At 52.9% G+C, this 14,551-nt stretch overlaps 1 protein-coding gene across 4 annotated transcripts in view; it reads right to left on the bottom strand.

Annotated features, from left to right (window-relative positions):
- TMEM266 (transmembrane protein 266) overlaps positions 1-14,551 on the bottom strand; it is a 112,631-nt gene that overhangs the window by 34,601 nt on the left and 63,479 nt on the right. For 3 of the 4 annotated variants that reach the window (XM_059371760.1, XM_059371761.1, XM_059371759.1), the window contains 2 exons: positions 12,625-12,779; positions 9,517-9,590 (listed from right to left, as the gene is read on the bottom strand). In XM_059371760.1, the coding sequence (XP_059227743.1) occupies positions 9,517-9,590; positions 12,625-12,779 (229 nt within the window). Of the gene's footprint in view, positions 1-9,516; positions 9,591-12,624; positions 12,780-14,551 lie in introns of those variants that run through there. The other variant, XM_059371762.1, reaches the window with a different exon arrangement.

Genomic DNA, 14,551 nt, shown 5'->3' with positions numbered 1-14,551 from the left:
CTTAGGCTCCTTCTCCTCTTTCCCTCTTCCCAAAGATTAGACGGTGCAGGTATGGTGGGTGAGCCGTCTTTGGTAGGGAGGGCTGGGCAACAAGATGGAGGCCTTCTGGGTCCCCAGCAGCCCCAAACGACCACATCTGCCTGAACTGTTCACCCCACTTGTCCTTCCGTGAGAGAGAAATGGACCCCGCCTTGTTGAAGTCCTTGTGTTTTCTGTTTTCTTTTTAGAGCAGTGTGGCCAGTGTGCTAAGCAGCGGTACCCTTTCCCTTCTCTACCTGGAAAAGGCCTTCCTGTCCTTCTGGCCCCTGCTGGGATGTCACCTCCGTGAAGGACTCCCACACTCCCTGGGCTCAGTCTTTCCTTGGTGTTCCTGCAGAACTTGGGGACATCAATCACTCTCTGGGGTGCTCCATCGTACCTTGTGGTGATTACTTCCCTGATCCCCCAAGCAAGGCTCAAGAGACACTGATTTCTCTCACGCAGGGTAGACACAGAATGCAAGTGTGGCTTGAGTCCATGAACAAATGCACGCAGGAAGGACGAATTCCTTAAGACCCCTAGTAATTTACTCCAGTGCTGCTGCCTTCAGGAGAGGGCTCCTTCCCAGGACTATGTCTCACTCCAAAGAGAGTATGTACATGCCAGTCTCAGAGGACCCCGGTACATGTGTCTGGAGGTCCTTCCTAAAGCAAGACGACTAGCTCCCAGTAATTCACACCAGATGGTGTCTCTGCTGGCATGGGCTGCAGTATAAGACCAGCCATCTGAACTCAACAAAGCTACTGACTGCCCATGGATCTCCACCCACACTTACAGCACGAAAAGGTTTGACTGATAAAATTCACCTCCTCCTTGTTAAAGCCTATCCTGTCTTCATGAAGGAATGAGTAGGTGGGATCCTGGCGGCATCTTTGACAACAGAGAGGGTCATGTGATAGCCCGATGTCCATTCTCACATGGCTTCTTGATAGGGGACCAATGCTTAACTGCTGGACAAACTCCAGAAACCTGGGTTGAGGTCCAAGACATCTTGAAGTCACAGCTCAGTAATGTGTGGCCTTGGGCAAATCAAATTGCCTCTCTGTGCCTCAGTTTCCCCTCTGCCAAGGAGATGGGTTAAATGACTCGAATCTCCCAATTCCTTATGAAATTAACCTTTGCCATTTACTACATACCAGTAAGTGCCAGGCCCTGGGCCAGTACCTCACATGTGGTTCTCATTTTGCCGAGAGGGAAGCTGAAGCTCACAGAGATGAAGTGGGCTTCCCAGGTCACTCGGGCATTGGATGGTGAGTTGGCCTTTGGACCTGGACGGTTTTGACTCTGCGTGGCATTCTCCAGCAGTGGAGCCACAGATGGACCTCATTTCTTTGGTTGTTATTCCATCCATCTAACTGGGCTGACATTGAAATGTGGTGTTTATCTCCTCTGAAATCTCACTTTGGCTACATCCACTCCAAATTCCCAGTTGTGAGGCTCCCAGAAGCAGAAAGTCTGGGCCAAGAGAGAGGGGAAGAGGGCCTGGTCCAAATAGGATTTCTCCTGGGGTTGCTACTTCTCCTTTTTCCTCTTTTAAAATCGTGGTAAAATACACATAACACAAATTTTACCATTTTAACCATTTCTAAAGTGTACTGTGACATTAAGTACATTCACACCGTCATGCAACCGCTCATCTCCAGAAGTTTTCCATCACACTCATTAAAACCCAACTCCCCATCCCCACCCCCCCACCCCCACTGTGCCTGTCACCACCACTCTACTTTTTGTTTCTGAGTTTGGCTACTCTAGGACCCTCATATAAAAGGAATCCTCTCACTTCTTGATAAACAAGGCAGCAGTCCAGGGGATGCAGGGTTGGGGGATGAAGAAGGGAGCCGGCCAGGCTCGAGATGCAGCCAGCAACCCCAAGGGGAGGAGCAGGCAGCAGACAAGACACATGGAGCCTCTGTGCTCCGGGAAGGGATGGAAGTTGAATGGCTACCAGGCTAAAGCGGAGCCACAGAAACCAGCGGAGCAGCCGGAGCATGGGCTACTTGTCTCTCTCATTGCTGGGGTCCATCTTGTCTCTCTCATCCCCCTGGGGTCCATCCTCTGAGGTCCGACTCAGGTCACCCTCCTCCTTCCTAACCCAGTCCGTGGAAACACAACAGCCAAAGGCAGCTGTGGAGACACCTCCTGGCCCAGCCTCCCGCTGCGGAGGGGGAACTGGGGGCGTGGAGAGAGCTGCTCCAAGTCTGAGTCAAAGCTAGAAAAAGAACCCAGCTTGGAGACAGCCCACCTGGCGGCCTTCGTCTGCGGCATCCTTTGCCAAATTTCCCTGCCCATGGAGACAGGCACCTGGCCACACTGCCTGCGAGGGGCTGACTGATCCAGTCACAGCTGTGTTTCTCGATAGGCAGGCAAGTCTCCCTGCGTCAGCATCTGGGGATCTGTCTCAAATGCAGATTCCTGAGCTTGCATGGAGATCCAGGTATCCGAATCTATGGGGGCAGGGCCCAGGAATATGCCTTTTTCACAAACTTCCCTAGGGCACCCACTGGAACCACAGGGATTTATCAAGCAACAATGTCCCATGTTGGAAACAGGGAGGCCACATGCCTAGATGCAACAGGGAGGAGAATTACAGTAACAGTCCAAAATCTGATCCTCGCTGGGGCTCTCTCCCTTACTAAGCATGTGCCATCTGCTAGAACGAGGGTGGACCAGCAACCCAGGCTGCCTGCCTCACCAGGCTGCTACGAAGCTCCACAGGGAAGGCAAGAGCAGGGCAGTAGGGAGGGGCTGTTTTATCACTCACCTGTTTCTCACCTCACTCCAACCTGAGGCCCCTTGTCCTGCAATCCTGTCCCCAAGAGTTGCAAAGGGCTTTGAGCAAGGGTCCAAGGAAACCCAAATCCTTGGAATTCCTGGAGCTTGGAAGCTCCAGCTGCCTCTTTCCTGCCTAGGACTGAAGGTTTTCAGCCCCTTCAGTCCAACCTTGCCTCCAAGAGCTAAGGATGCTCTGGCACATGGGATATAAAACAGGAGCAAAGGGACCAGCCTCCCCTTCACTCCTCCATCCTCACACTCTCAAAATCCATGGGCATGGAGCACAGCAAGCCTCCTCCCCAGGAGGTTGGTGTCTTCCCTAGGGGTCTACACGTGAACTCCAGACCAGACACAGTAGCCAATACCTCCGTCGGACCACGGCTCATGGGCAAACTGCTGCGCTCTCCCTGGTGCTGGCTTCATTCTGGCAGGAGGTGCTCAATTCCCTTGAAAGAATGGGTATGAGACCCATAGGGCAGACAACATGACCAGTTGTCAGTCCCTTCTACATTGTGTGTGTGCACTCTGTGCCAGCCCTCGGGTAAGGAAGCAAGCGTGAAACACACAGGCTGTGCAAAGCTGAGTTCCAGAACTTCCTCTCAGCCCCCAAACCCTCTCAGTCTCCTCATTCTAAAACATCCCTCACTGATCCCATGTCTCCCTTCAGCTGCCGCCGTCCCTCTTCTCCCAGGTGGAGGTTTGGAGGTGGCGCCTCCACTTCACCCGCTGCAATCTGCAATGAGCCTCACCACAGTGGTGGAACCTCTCCTACCTTGTTAGTGATGCCGGCTCTCATGGATAAAGTCCTGCAATTTATCTCAGTGTGGCAGTGTCTAGTGTGCTGGGCACTTTCCTCCTCTTCAAGAACCCCCCTTCTGTCTCCAGGGTACCAGCAGCTCTGGGTTCTCCTCCCACTTCCCTTGGCTACACCTGCTTGTTCATCTGGGCTTTCTTTTCCTCCGTCCATACCGACGATGCTTCCCAGGGCCCCAGTTTCTTCTCTACTCCCTAACCCCATCCAGGGACGATCGCTACCTTGGCTGCACTTCCCACCCATAGCCAGAAGCCCCCTAAGTCCATGTGTCTGGCAGGAGCTCCGCTTGGCACATCCCATCACTGTTGCCTCTTTGGCTGGCCTTCTCCACTGCCATGCTCCCCTCCAACCCCTGGCTGCCAGTGATGATCTGTGATCAGTGTAGCTCTTTAATCTCTTTCCCCTTGTCCCTTTCTCCATCTCCCTCCTACTTTCTGGTTCAAACCATTAACCTTGAACAGCTGAGCCACTGAGCCATGCCTCCTAAATGGTCTCCAAATTCCAGTCTTCCTACTTCCTCCCGACCTGGATGTCAGGGTGACTTCTCTAAAAAGCCAATGTCATCACACCCCTCTCCTGCTTAGAGGCCTCCAGCGGCTCCCCACTGGCTTTAGATCAAGACCCCAACCCCTGAGCAAGACATTAGGGGCCTCTGTGATCTGGTCTTGCTGGGGTTCCCCAGATGTCTCACCACCTTCCCTGCCATAGTGGACAACCAGACACAGGGTTCTGGCTCCCGCCTCTGTCCCCTATGCATTCTGTGACTGCTGCCTGAGGTCCTTCCAGCTCACCCACCTGCAAGCTCACACCTCTGCAGACAGATTGCTTCCATGACTACCTTGAGCTTGAACTTCAGCCCCTTTTCCAGGGCTCTCATATTTGCTTGGCTGCTTCCCAGATAACTACAGACACCCCGAAGCTGGGCCTGCACGGTGGCACCAGATTTTTATCTCTGCACAGCACCTCAGGTGTCTGGCTGAGGTATGCGAAGACCAAGGGCTCTTGGCAGTGGTGGAAGAGCAGCAAGAAGTCACAGCAGGCTTGCTCCAGTGCTGGTCCCACGGGGGTGGTGGGGCACACGGGCCAGGCTGGGGATGGCAGCCTCGCACCTTCTGAATCAAACCTGATCCCTTGAGAAGTCCAGTGCTCTGGGCTCTTACCCATTTCCTCCTCTTCAGTCTTTTTAGGACAATTTCATAATCCTATCAGGCTTTTCCTGTGAGGTGGTGGGGCAGTCGCTGCTCACATTATGGAAGGGAAAAGTGCAATCAGAAGTGACAGGATGTGTGGCTCTCTCAGCTGGGGGAAAGGCAGGCTTGGGGCCCTGATTTCCCTCCACCTCTCTGAAACGTGGAAAGGCAGACAGGGAAGCCAGATTCTCTTCCCGAAGTGCGCCCCCTTTGGGCCTATCCCAAGACCCTCAGGTCAAAGATGAGGAAGCCAAGGCCCAGAGAGCGCCCGTGACTTGCCCCACATGCTGCATCCCCGTGGCCAAACTGGCTCCCTCTTGTTGCATCCTCGTCAGACACAGAGGGGACGCAAATGCATCATTTCTCAGAGCGTGAAGCCCAGCACTGCTTCTTGCCATCTGTGGGATGACCAAGGCTCACCCCTGGGAGGAAGTGGCAGGTGGGAAAGGGACCCCCTCATGAGTCCAGAGTCTTGGGCTGGCTCCTGATTTGGAAAGCGGAAGCTCTGGGTCAGTTTGGCTTAGTTGGCAATGGCCTTCCCTTGGTAAAGGCACAGGTAAGCCAGCAGGCCAGGCTCCCTTGAGATGGAGAGGCTGCACTGGAGAGGAGAGGGCACCCACAACTGATGGCGAAAGAAGCCGTGACCAACTGACAGGTGGAAAAACAAAATGTGGCCTCTCCATCCAATGGAATCTTATTCAGACATAATAAGGAATGACTCCCTAAGCCATGCAACAGCATGGGTAACCTTGACAATGCTACATTGATGGAAAAGATCATGGGTCATATGACTGTGTTTATGTGAAATACCCAGACTAGTTAAGTTCCCGGACAGAGAAAGCGGATCAGTGGTTGGAGGGGCTGGGTCAAGGGGGAATGGGGAGTGACTGCATCGTGGCTTCAGGCCTCCTCTGAGAGGGAGGAAAATGTTTTGACACTCAAAAGAGGTGACCTAGCACAGGGTATGCTCTAAATGCCACCGGATGGTACAGTTTAAAGAGTTATGCTATGCGAATTTCACCTCAATAAAATAATAAGAGGAAGAGGAGGACAAAGCAGCAGCTGCTTCCACCACTGTCTTGAGGCTCCTATCTAGAGGGCCAGCCACAGGTCAGCTTTCTCCTCTTCCAGGAAAAGAGCTGGGCCTCTCTACCCTCCCCCTCCCACAACGCCCAGAATTAGGGGATGGGGCCAACACCTCCTGGCCCGTGCGAGAACCCTGCTACTGGGTGGCCCAGTCTGGCTAGGCCCCAACCCCGTACAGTTTCAGGAAGAGAAGCAGCTGGGCTCCCCGGTTGTACGTGGCTGGCTGGTTCCGATGTCAGCCAAGGGTGGGGTTGTATGATTTGCACACAGCATTTGTACAATTCTCCATCTGGACTCCAAAAGTTTTGCTCGTTCTTGGGTGCTACAGAGCCGTCTAGAAGCACAGTCACTATCGGGGCCCAGGAAACTCTTGGGGCACCTGCTTTCACCTTGGGCCCTTTTAGGGACCCCACCCAGCCTGCCTGCCTGATACCCACTATCACAACATTGAGAAGCATCTCAGGCAAGTAGCACAGCCTGTTTGAACAGATGTCCTCAAACTGAGCCCAGAGCAGCCTCAACTTTCTCTTCTTTGGGTCTAGACATGTCTCCTGGGGCTGCACAGCACAGGGTGACCCAGTTGCCTTGAAGCAGCCCTCAGAGCACTGAGATGGGCAAAGGATGGGGTGGACAGAGCCTGCTTCTGGTCCCACCTGTCATTCCTGCAGACCCTGGGCAGCTTGCCACTCTTCTCCAGGCCTCACTGTCCCAACTTGTCAAATGCCACACCCACATTCTGGGTTTCCCTAAAGCTTAATTGAGACAAGAGCTAGCATACTGCTCAGGACTGGTCAAAAGGCACCTACCACAGCATCAGGAGCCTTGTAGGTCAAACCTTTGCAGAATCTGTGAATTAACACCCATTCTTTAAGTCCTGCCAGGCTTGGAGTCTTGGAATGACCCCACCCTCGGCCCATAGCCATGTCTCTAGGTATTTCCTGAGGAAAATGGGGCCAGACTTCAAAGGAGAGATGTTCATTTCACACAAGACGAGGCGGGTGTGCTGGTTGGGTTGGGTCAGGGGTCCAAGGCTTTGAAGGGTTGGATCTCTTCTTTCTTGGTTCCTGGCCCTGGCCCTTCCCCCAGAGTCTCGGTCCCCTCACAACCTTTTGTCACTAGGACCACAGAGGGATGCAGTGGTGACAGCCTAGATTAGGAGCCCAGAGGCCTGGGCCCAGTTTTGGCCAGAATTGGCCAAGTAACCCCATGCCACTCTCTTTGTCTGTACCATTTGAAAAAGTCCACTGAAAATGCACAGCTGAGGGACACTGGCTTCCCTGGCCCTTCTCACCAGAAGTGCCCTAGTCACCAAGGAGCACAAACACTATCCCACAACTCCAAACCCACTGGGGAACAGGGGTGGAGGGGGCTTTCTTGCGCTTGCTGATGCTTGGTTCTTCGGGGCACTCCGTGACATGTGCAAACCCAGGTGCATGACTTGGGCTGCTCCATCTGGAGAGCAGCGTGTAGCAGCCCTGAGTTCCCACTGGGCAGGGTGCCCTGTTACTCCCCTGCTAGCCCTCTGTTACCCCGCGTTACTCCTCTGATGCCACCCGGTTATGGCTCCACCCGACCTGGTCTTCGGTCTTTGACAAGGCCAAGGGCAGGGACTGGTGGGAAGCTGGTGGGGAGCCCTGGCTCCTCTCACTCTGGGTGTGTGTCTGGGAGTGGGTGGTGGCGGTTTGAGGCTGAGATTCCTCTGCACAGGGGCTTGTCTGTCTCAGGCATCTTGTCTCTGGCAGTGACAGGAAGGGAATGCCAAATTCATGCTAGGAAATAAATTCTGCAAAGTCAATAAAACCAAAGCAGAGGGATAGAGGAGAAAACTGCAGCAACTGATGAAACATTTTTGTTGGCAGTCACAGGCACAGGACACATTTTTCAAGGTTTGCATCAAGGAGACATCTGGCCATGGCCTGTGTGTCTGCGGGAGGGAATCATGGGGAGTGGAGGCAAGGGAGCTGGGGAGGGCAAGACCCTCCAAAGGGAGGGAGGCTGGGAAGCAGGCACTGTGGAGGGGCTGCTGAGTCACCTCAAGGGCAATGGTTTCAGCGAGCTGGTGGGGACGCTACCCGGGAGGGTCAATGTTGGGATCTGCCCCCATAGCCAGAGCTTCAGGCCCGGGCTTGCCTGCCAACTCTGTGGGCTGCAGGAACCGAGGCATGCGGAGGGAATGTTCTATGCTTGGATTGCCTGCCACCCAGCCCCACCACACCGCATACCCAGACTCAGGATTCAGGACTGATCTTTGAAGGCTACTGAGGGCTACTACAAGGGGCCAGAGCCAGCCCACAAGAGGATCTCGGGACTCTTAACTCTTTAGGTTTCCTGACCATGTCTCCAAATAGTCTGTACTTCCATACCTTCACTCATGAGGTTCCTCTCGCACAGCATCCTTCTTCCCTTCGAGGCACTGCTGTGCTCTGGGACCCAGAGCCCCCTGAGCCTGTGGGGTAGCAGCATCCATGTTGACGTGAGCCGTGTGTGTGTGTGTGTGTGTGTGTGTGTGCATGTGCACGCATCTCTCCAACAGGCTCTCTGCCTTTTCTTTCTGCCATTCTCCCCATGCTTTGACCCTGCTGAAAGGCCCCATTGGGCCCTCTGCGTGAGCTGATGTGGGCTTGTGGCCGTGGAGGTGGGGCAAATGGGCGGATAGGGACAGTGAGCAGCTTGACTTGGGCTAGTCTTTTGTTCCATTGGGAAGAACTGGATTTCCACGGGAAATTCTCCCATCTTTCAATGACTTGCCACTGCTCACAAGATAAAAAGTCCAACCTTCCCAGCCCCCTGGGAGACCTGGCCCATAGCAGTCCGAAGTCAACGGCACTGCAATGCAGGCCAGGGTATCACTGGGATGGTCTGGGGACTGCTCGGAAGAAGGGTCACTCACCCCTGTGGACAGGCAGAGCAAGGTGCTATTATCCTGGCTGCCCATACGGTTCAGTCTCATACTGGGCAACTAACGCACACTGAAACCCAGTGACCCAGGAGTCCCCAGGAGCTCGTTCCCTCTTACCTCACACAGGGAGATCCCGACTTGGGCTTCAGTTGGCTGGCTATAGCAATGGTAAAGGGTGTCCGTGATCCCCGATCCCACCACTCCATTCCTGTGGCCCTGTGCTCATACGCGGCCTAGCAGACCCCACAGTCCTGCATCCCCTGCTCAAGTCCACTGCCCAGGCTTGGGACTCCATTCTCTCTGCCCACTGTGTGCCCAAGCCGCGGGTAGTTCTCACCACCTGCAGGCCCCCCGGGCATCAGCCCAGCCCCCTGCCTGCTGCTCACCACACATGGCCTTTTGCCCTCCCTCAGCCACTTCCTCCTCAGTCTCACTTTCACACACGTTGTTGCCTACCCCTTATTCGGAGGACACCTGCTTGTCCTCTGGGATTCCACGCGGGGGTCATGAGCTGGGGTTCAGGCCTCCCTGGAGGCGTCAGCAGTGGCACAGACACCTCCTAGCCCAGAGCCCAGCTCCCTGCCCTGTTTTCCCCTCTGTGCAGCCTTGAGGGCCAGCAGAGGGCGGGACACTGGTAAATATTTAGGGAACAGAGTTTGGTCTCCCCACGGCAGGAGTTGTCCTAAAGAGGTCACAGGACCCAAGTCTTTACCTACCTCTGAGAAGAATACAGAAAGAATGACCAGGCTGATCCAGTGAATAATGCCGGCAAACTGGAATGCGCTGGAAACTGCAACAAACACAATAATGGGCCAATTTTAGGTGGAAGGAGTTAGGTGCATTGGTGGAGGGCCTTCACAGCATGGAGGCAGACCACTGGGAGCCCAGGGCCTGCTCCTGGGAACACTGAGATCTGGACAGAATCAGGCCAGAGAACATCAAGGGCAGCTTAAAATGGTGTCTGCGGTGGAGGTGGGGGGAGGACGGCTGGCCAGTGGTGCTGTTCTTTCCTTCTGAGAGGCCTCCTCTATCTCCCCCATAGGCCGCCTCCCAGAATTCCAGCGCAGTCCCATCAGCCTTGTGGGCTTCGAGCTACAGCCGTCCTCCTAGAAGGGGCCCTCCAGAGCCAGGCTTAGGAAGTCCTCCGTGGCTTTCAGAGCTGGGAAGGCAGCTTCAGTCAAGTCCAGATGAGCTTTCAGAAACTCCCACCACCATTCCCCTTCAAAAGTGTGGGCTCAGTTTTGTCCTAAAACTGTCAGTGGGACTCAAGGCAAGCTTCCTTTGGCTTTTCACTGTGAAAACTCTGAGTGTAGCGAGGCCAGTTAGCCAGAGTGTCTGGGGGATGAGGGTGGAGGCAAACCCTGTACAGGGGCCTTCACCTCCTGAGCGTGGATGGACAAGCATTCGGGCTCTGCTATCCTTCCAGGTGGCTCCATTTGCCCTCCAGACTCCAGAGTGCAAGTGGAGAGAGCTGTCAGCCCCCGAAAGCTCCCACCGCACCTTTCACTAGAGAATCCTTGGAGTGAAGGCGCTTGCTCTGAAAGACCCTCTTAAAATACAGGAGCCAAGACCAGCTTCCAAGCCTAAGAAGGGCATAGTTCATCAAGTAGTGAGGTCAAAAGCAGGGTGCTGGGGCCCAGGATGAGATGAGGGTCAGGTGGGCTCTGATGGAGAATAGATGGGTGGGGATGCTTCTCAGAAGGCAGGCCTGAAAGAGACAATGCAGGGCAGTGGGCAGGGCCCAAACAGGGTGCAGGAATGTTGCGGAAAATGCGCCTTGCCGTTTCTCTTCTGGGGTTGGGCCAGGCCTGCTTAGCGTGTAGCCTGAAGGGCTAAAGGAAAATATCCAGGGCCTCAGTGGGGAAGCTGGCTTGAAAGAGAAGAACCCACAGTCTCCCCCAAAGTGCTGAGATCAGTGAGCCCTGCGGGCGGGCAGAACCCCAGCCCTGGAGCATGTCCCCAGAGCATATACAGCAAGGCTGCAATACCAGGTTCCAGGTGGGAGACCTCGGGGTACCCTGGTATTGGGCCAATGTGACCCTTAGAGTATGAGGCCTGGATGCACTGTGGATTCTTTCCATCCCAGGCCACATGAGGACTAGTGGGAAGGGAGAGTCTGAGGCCTGTGTGACTCTGCAAAGACCTCCAGATGATTCTGAAAACATAAAATCTCTCCCCATTATTTCTCAAATGAATTCCTGTGCCTTTTTTTACGGTTTGCTTTAGAAGAGCAATAAATCTCTGATTGTGCATTTTATGGAATTTAAGATGCCTTTTATGAGCTGCTATTGGATCTCCCACCAAAATCAATCTCCTGGATACTTAATTTTAAGCAAAATTCCAGTGTCGGCCAGGTTCTCAGTTCTACTCAATGCCATGTCACAACCTGAGCAGCCGAGGGCCCCAAGTATAACCTACGACAGGGAAAGAAAGACTCTGTTATGGCCAAGACCTCATAAAAAGCAGACATATGGATGAGTGGGAGGGAAAGTATACAACATGGTTTAATTGAAGACAGGTTGAGTTTAAAACCAGTGCTGGTCACTTTATGCTGGAAGATACTTTGATTGGAACCAAGGGGCCACCAGCTGCACAAAACCCAAGGAGGCTTATCAGACAAAAGCAATTCTGTACTCCCTGTCATCCTCTCTTAGGGAGTAGGGAAGGCTGATGGGGCACGGAAGGAGCTCTGATGGATCCTAAAAACAGAGGCTCCAGTAAAAGAATTGGGGACAGTTGAGAAAACAAGTCGAAGACAACTTAATGGGTTTGGGGGTGGCTAGGTCTATTGTCTTAGATTTTGCCAATGGCAGAATCTGGGGGGCCAATAATTTCATCTCTTTTTTATTTGCACTTGAATAATCTGCTTCCTGAATCAGAGAAATGTGTGTGTGTGGGGGGGGGGCGATCCGAGAGTTCTACCAGAAACTACTCACTCATCCAAAGCCAAGAGTGAAGATGCCTGGCTCTCGCCACCGGACTACTAAATAGGGGTCTGCAAGGGTCGGGGACAGGAGGTGTCCCCGCCCCAGCAGTCACGTTACCTCGGCACATCCAGAAGGACAGAAGAGGGAGCAGACAAGCCATCGATGACCATGTGCATCAGGCTCCCTTAAACACAAGAGTAGGATGAATACCAAGAGAACTATGGTGGGAAGGAAACTGGCTGGGCCATTGAATGGCCTGGTGGCCTGAAGTCCTTTACCTAGGGGAAGTCTCTAACTTCTCCAAATGTTAATTCCCTTGCCTACAAGATGAGATAAAATCAGTCACAGCCACCTCCCAGGGTTCCTGCTAGGGTCACAGGTATGGAGAAGGGCTTTCAGGATGCTCACAGCCGTAAGTAACTCTGCCAACTGATGGCTGGATAACAATACAAGCAATCCTATCATCACTGTGGTTGCTGTTCCTTTCAGTGACTACAAGGCGATCGCCTCCACATGTGAGAACTCTCTGTAAGCTACAGAAAAATCCAACCTGGAAAATTCCAAATGGGAAAAATTAAAAAACAAAACAAAACAAAACAAAACAGTGCACACAGGGGTCCCCAACGTTTTAGATCTCATCAGTTTCTGATTGTGAAGGGCAGGGGGAGCTGGAGAGGCCACACTGGGGAGAAAGAGTAAACAGATACTGGAGGTGATGGGGAGAGGAACTGCCAGATTTCCTCCCTGGGTGGCAATCCCCATGAGCCATGGGGCCAGGGGCACGACAGTGGCATTGGGCTGGGGGGTCGATTGCACTGCTGGTTGGGGACCCCTGATGGATGCACATTGAATATTGACATCATATGTATTTGCATATGTATCTCTCTTGCTACTCACACTGGAGAAGCTTTATATCTATTAGAAGTTCCAGAGTCAGGAGAATCACCACCAATATTACACAGGCTACCAGGAAACTGTTGAGACTCGCACTGAGCAAAAATACCTGCCACACGGCTGCTCTCTTCCCACAGCACGGCTTCAGCCAGGTAGACCTGTGGGGAAAAAAGCGGGACAGGAGTGGGGACAGAGGGTGAGATCCCGGCCATAGCTCTGCTCTCAGACCCACCCTTGTCATTCCTCCCCAGCTCTGCATCTCTCAGCAAAATGCAACCTTATTTGAGAGGCCACTGGGTAGAATCACGAAGAGGAAAACCATCTCAGGAGGAGATGGAGCTAGGTACGGAGGCTGACCTGGGCAGCTCAGCAGCAGCAGCTCGTGCTTCGGACTCTGCAATGGGTGTGAAACCCACATGGCATAGGTTCCTTGTAATCACTGGAGGAGATCATGAAGGTCAGCAAAGAGCCTGGCTGGGTGTAAGAACTGCATGAAAATGAGCTGTTATTATCGTACAACTTGTTTGCTCTCGGAATCTAGCATAGGCTCTAAAGTTAGGAAGCCCTCAGCTCACCTCTAATAAATGCTCAATAAACTAATGAATGAATTTCCAGAGCTTTTTAGCTATGCAAAGATTTGAACTAAATCTCTGTTTCTCAAAGTGGGTTGTATGGAATCCCAGTTCCACAGAATGTGAATGGTTGTCACTTGATAATTTCTATGGTTGGACATGTTTTGGAAAATTTGGGTCAAATTCAAATGGACATTTTTCTAGGTTGGACATTTCAGTGGCTTGAATATGTTATTATGCATCACCATGCTCAAAAGGGATCACAGTAGCCATGCTTTCCAAACTCGCTGGATCATAACAATGTCTGGTCACCGAGCATCTGGTGGGACTAGTGCTTCATGGACAATCTTTTGGGGAACCCCAACAGGTGGAGATGAAGCCACCAAGGGCGAAATTTTTCCTGAGTAGGACTGAAGGTGGGAAGAAGGGGTGGAACCTCAGAGCTGGGTAGGTCTCTCAGGGCATTTGATGTACTCCCTTCCAGAACACAAGATCCTGGGAAAGAGGGATGCCTCTAGGGGGGTGGGAGTGCTGAAGCCAAGCCTCAATGCCTTGGTGAGGAAGAATTAGGCATCCTGAAGGAGCAGAGACAGCACTTGGCAGGGAAAGCCCTCACTTTTGGCTCCACCTTTGGACATCAAGGACTATGTGTGAAGGTATCTCTGCATTCTGGGCCTCAGTCTCCCATTCATAAAACTCCTTAACTCCTAGGGTTATTGAAAGTTAAATGAGGGAATGTATCTGACCTATGAAGTACCATGTTGCTGAAATGGGTTGATGAGAATGTTGATGTTATTTGATGACCCAAACACTTGGCTACCTCCCTCCTCTTCAACCAGAGGGAGCAACTGCTGAGGGGGGTGGTCAGCACCCGCATTCCCCCCCACCCCTTCCCTGGGATCCCAAGGATGTCACTGGAAGAGGGCATTCTGAGATGCTCCCTTCTCTGCAAAGGAATACTGTGAGTGCTTTGAGGTGGAGTTTCTTTCTCATGAACCATCTGGGGAAAGCTTGGAGGAGCCAGCTGTTGGAAGGTGGTACAAAGACCCCAAACCGACATCACACAGAGCTCAGGAGGGTTGCCAGAGAAAACACAGAACATCCAGTTAAATCTCAGATAAACAAGGAACAATTTTCTAGTATAAGTACATCCCAAACACCACAAAGGATAGAGTTATACTAAAAAATTATTCATTGTTTGTCTGAAATTCAACTGAAACTGGGTGTCCTGTGTTCAGAGCAGAGGGGTGTGGAGGGGGTCTGGTGAGGGTGGCTATGGTTTGGTCAGAGGCACGCAGGGGAACCTGGAGTTGCAGGTGAGAAGCCAGAGCCAGGGAAGGAAAGGCCCCCAAAGGAGG

The sequence above is a fragment of the Mustela nigripes genome, chromosome 13 (genome assembly GCF_022355385.1).
Source record: "Mustela nigripes isolate SB6536 chromosome 13, MUSNIG.SB6536, whole genome shotgun sequence".
NCBI lineage: Eukaryota > Metazoa > Chordata > Mammalia > Carnivora > Mustelidae > Mustela > Mustela nigripes.
This window is presented reverse-complemented; position numbering and strand designations above follow the sequence as displayed.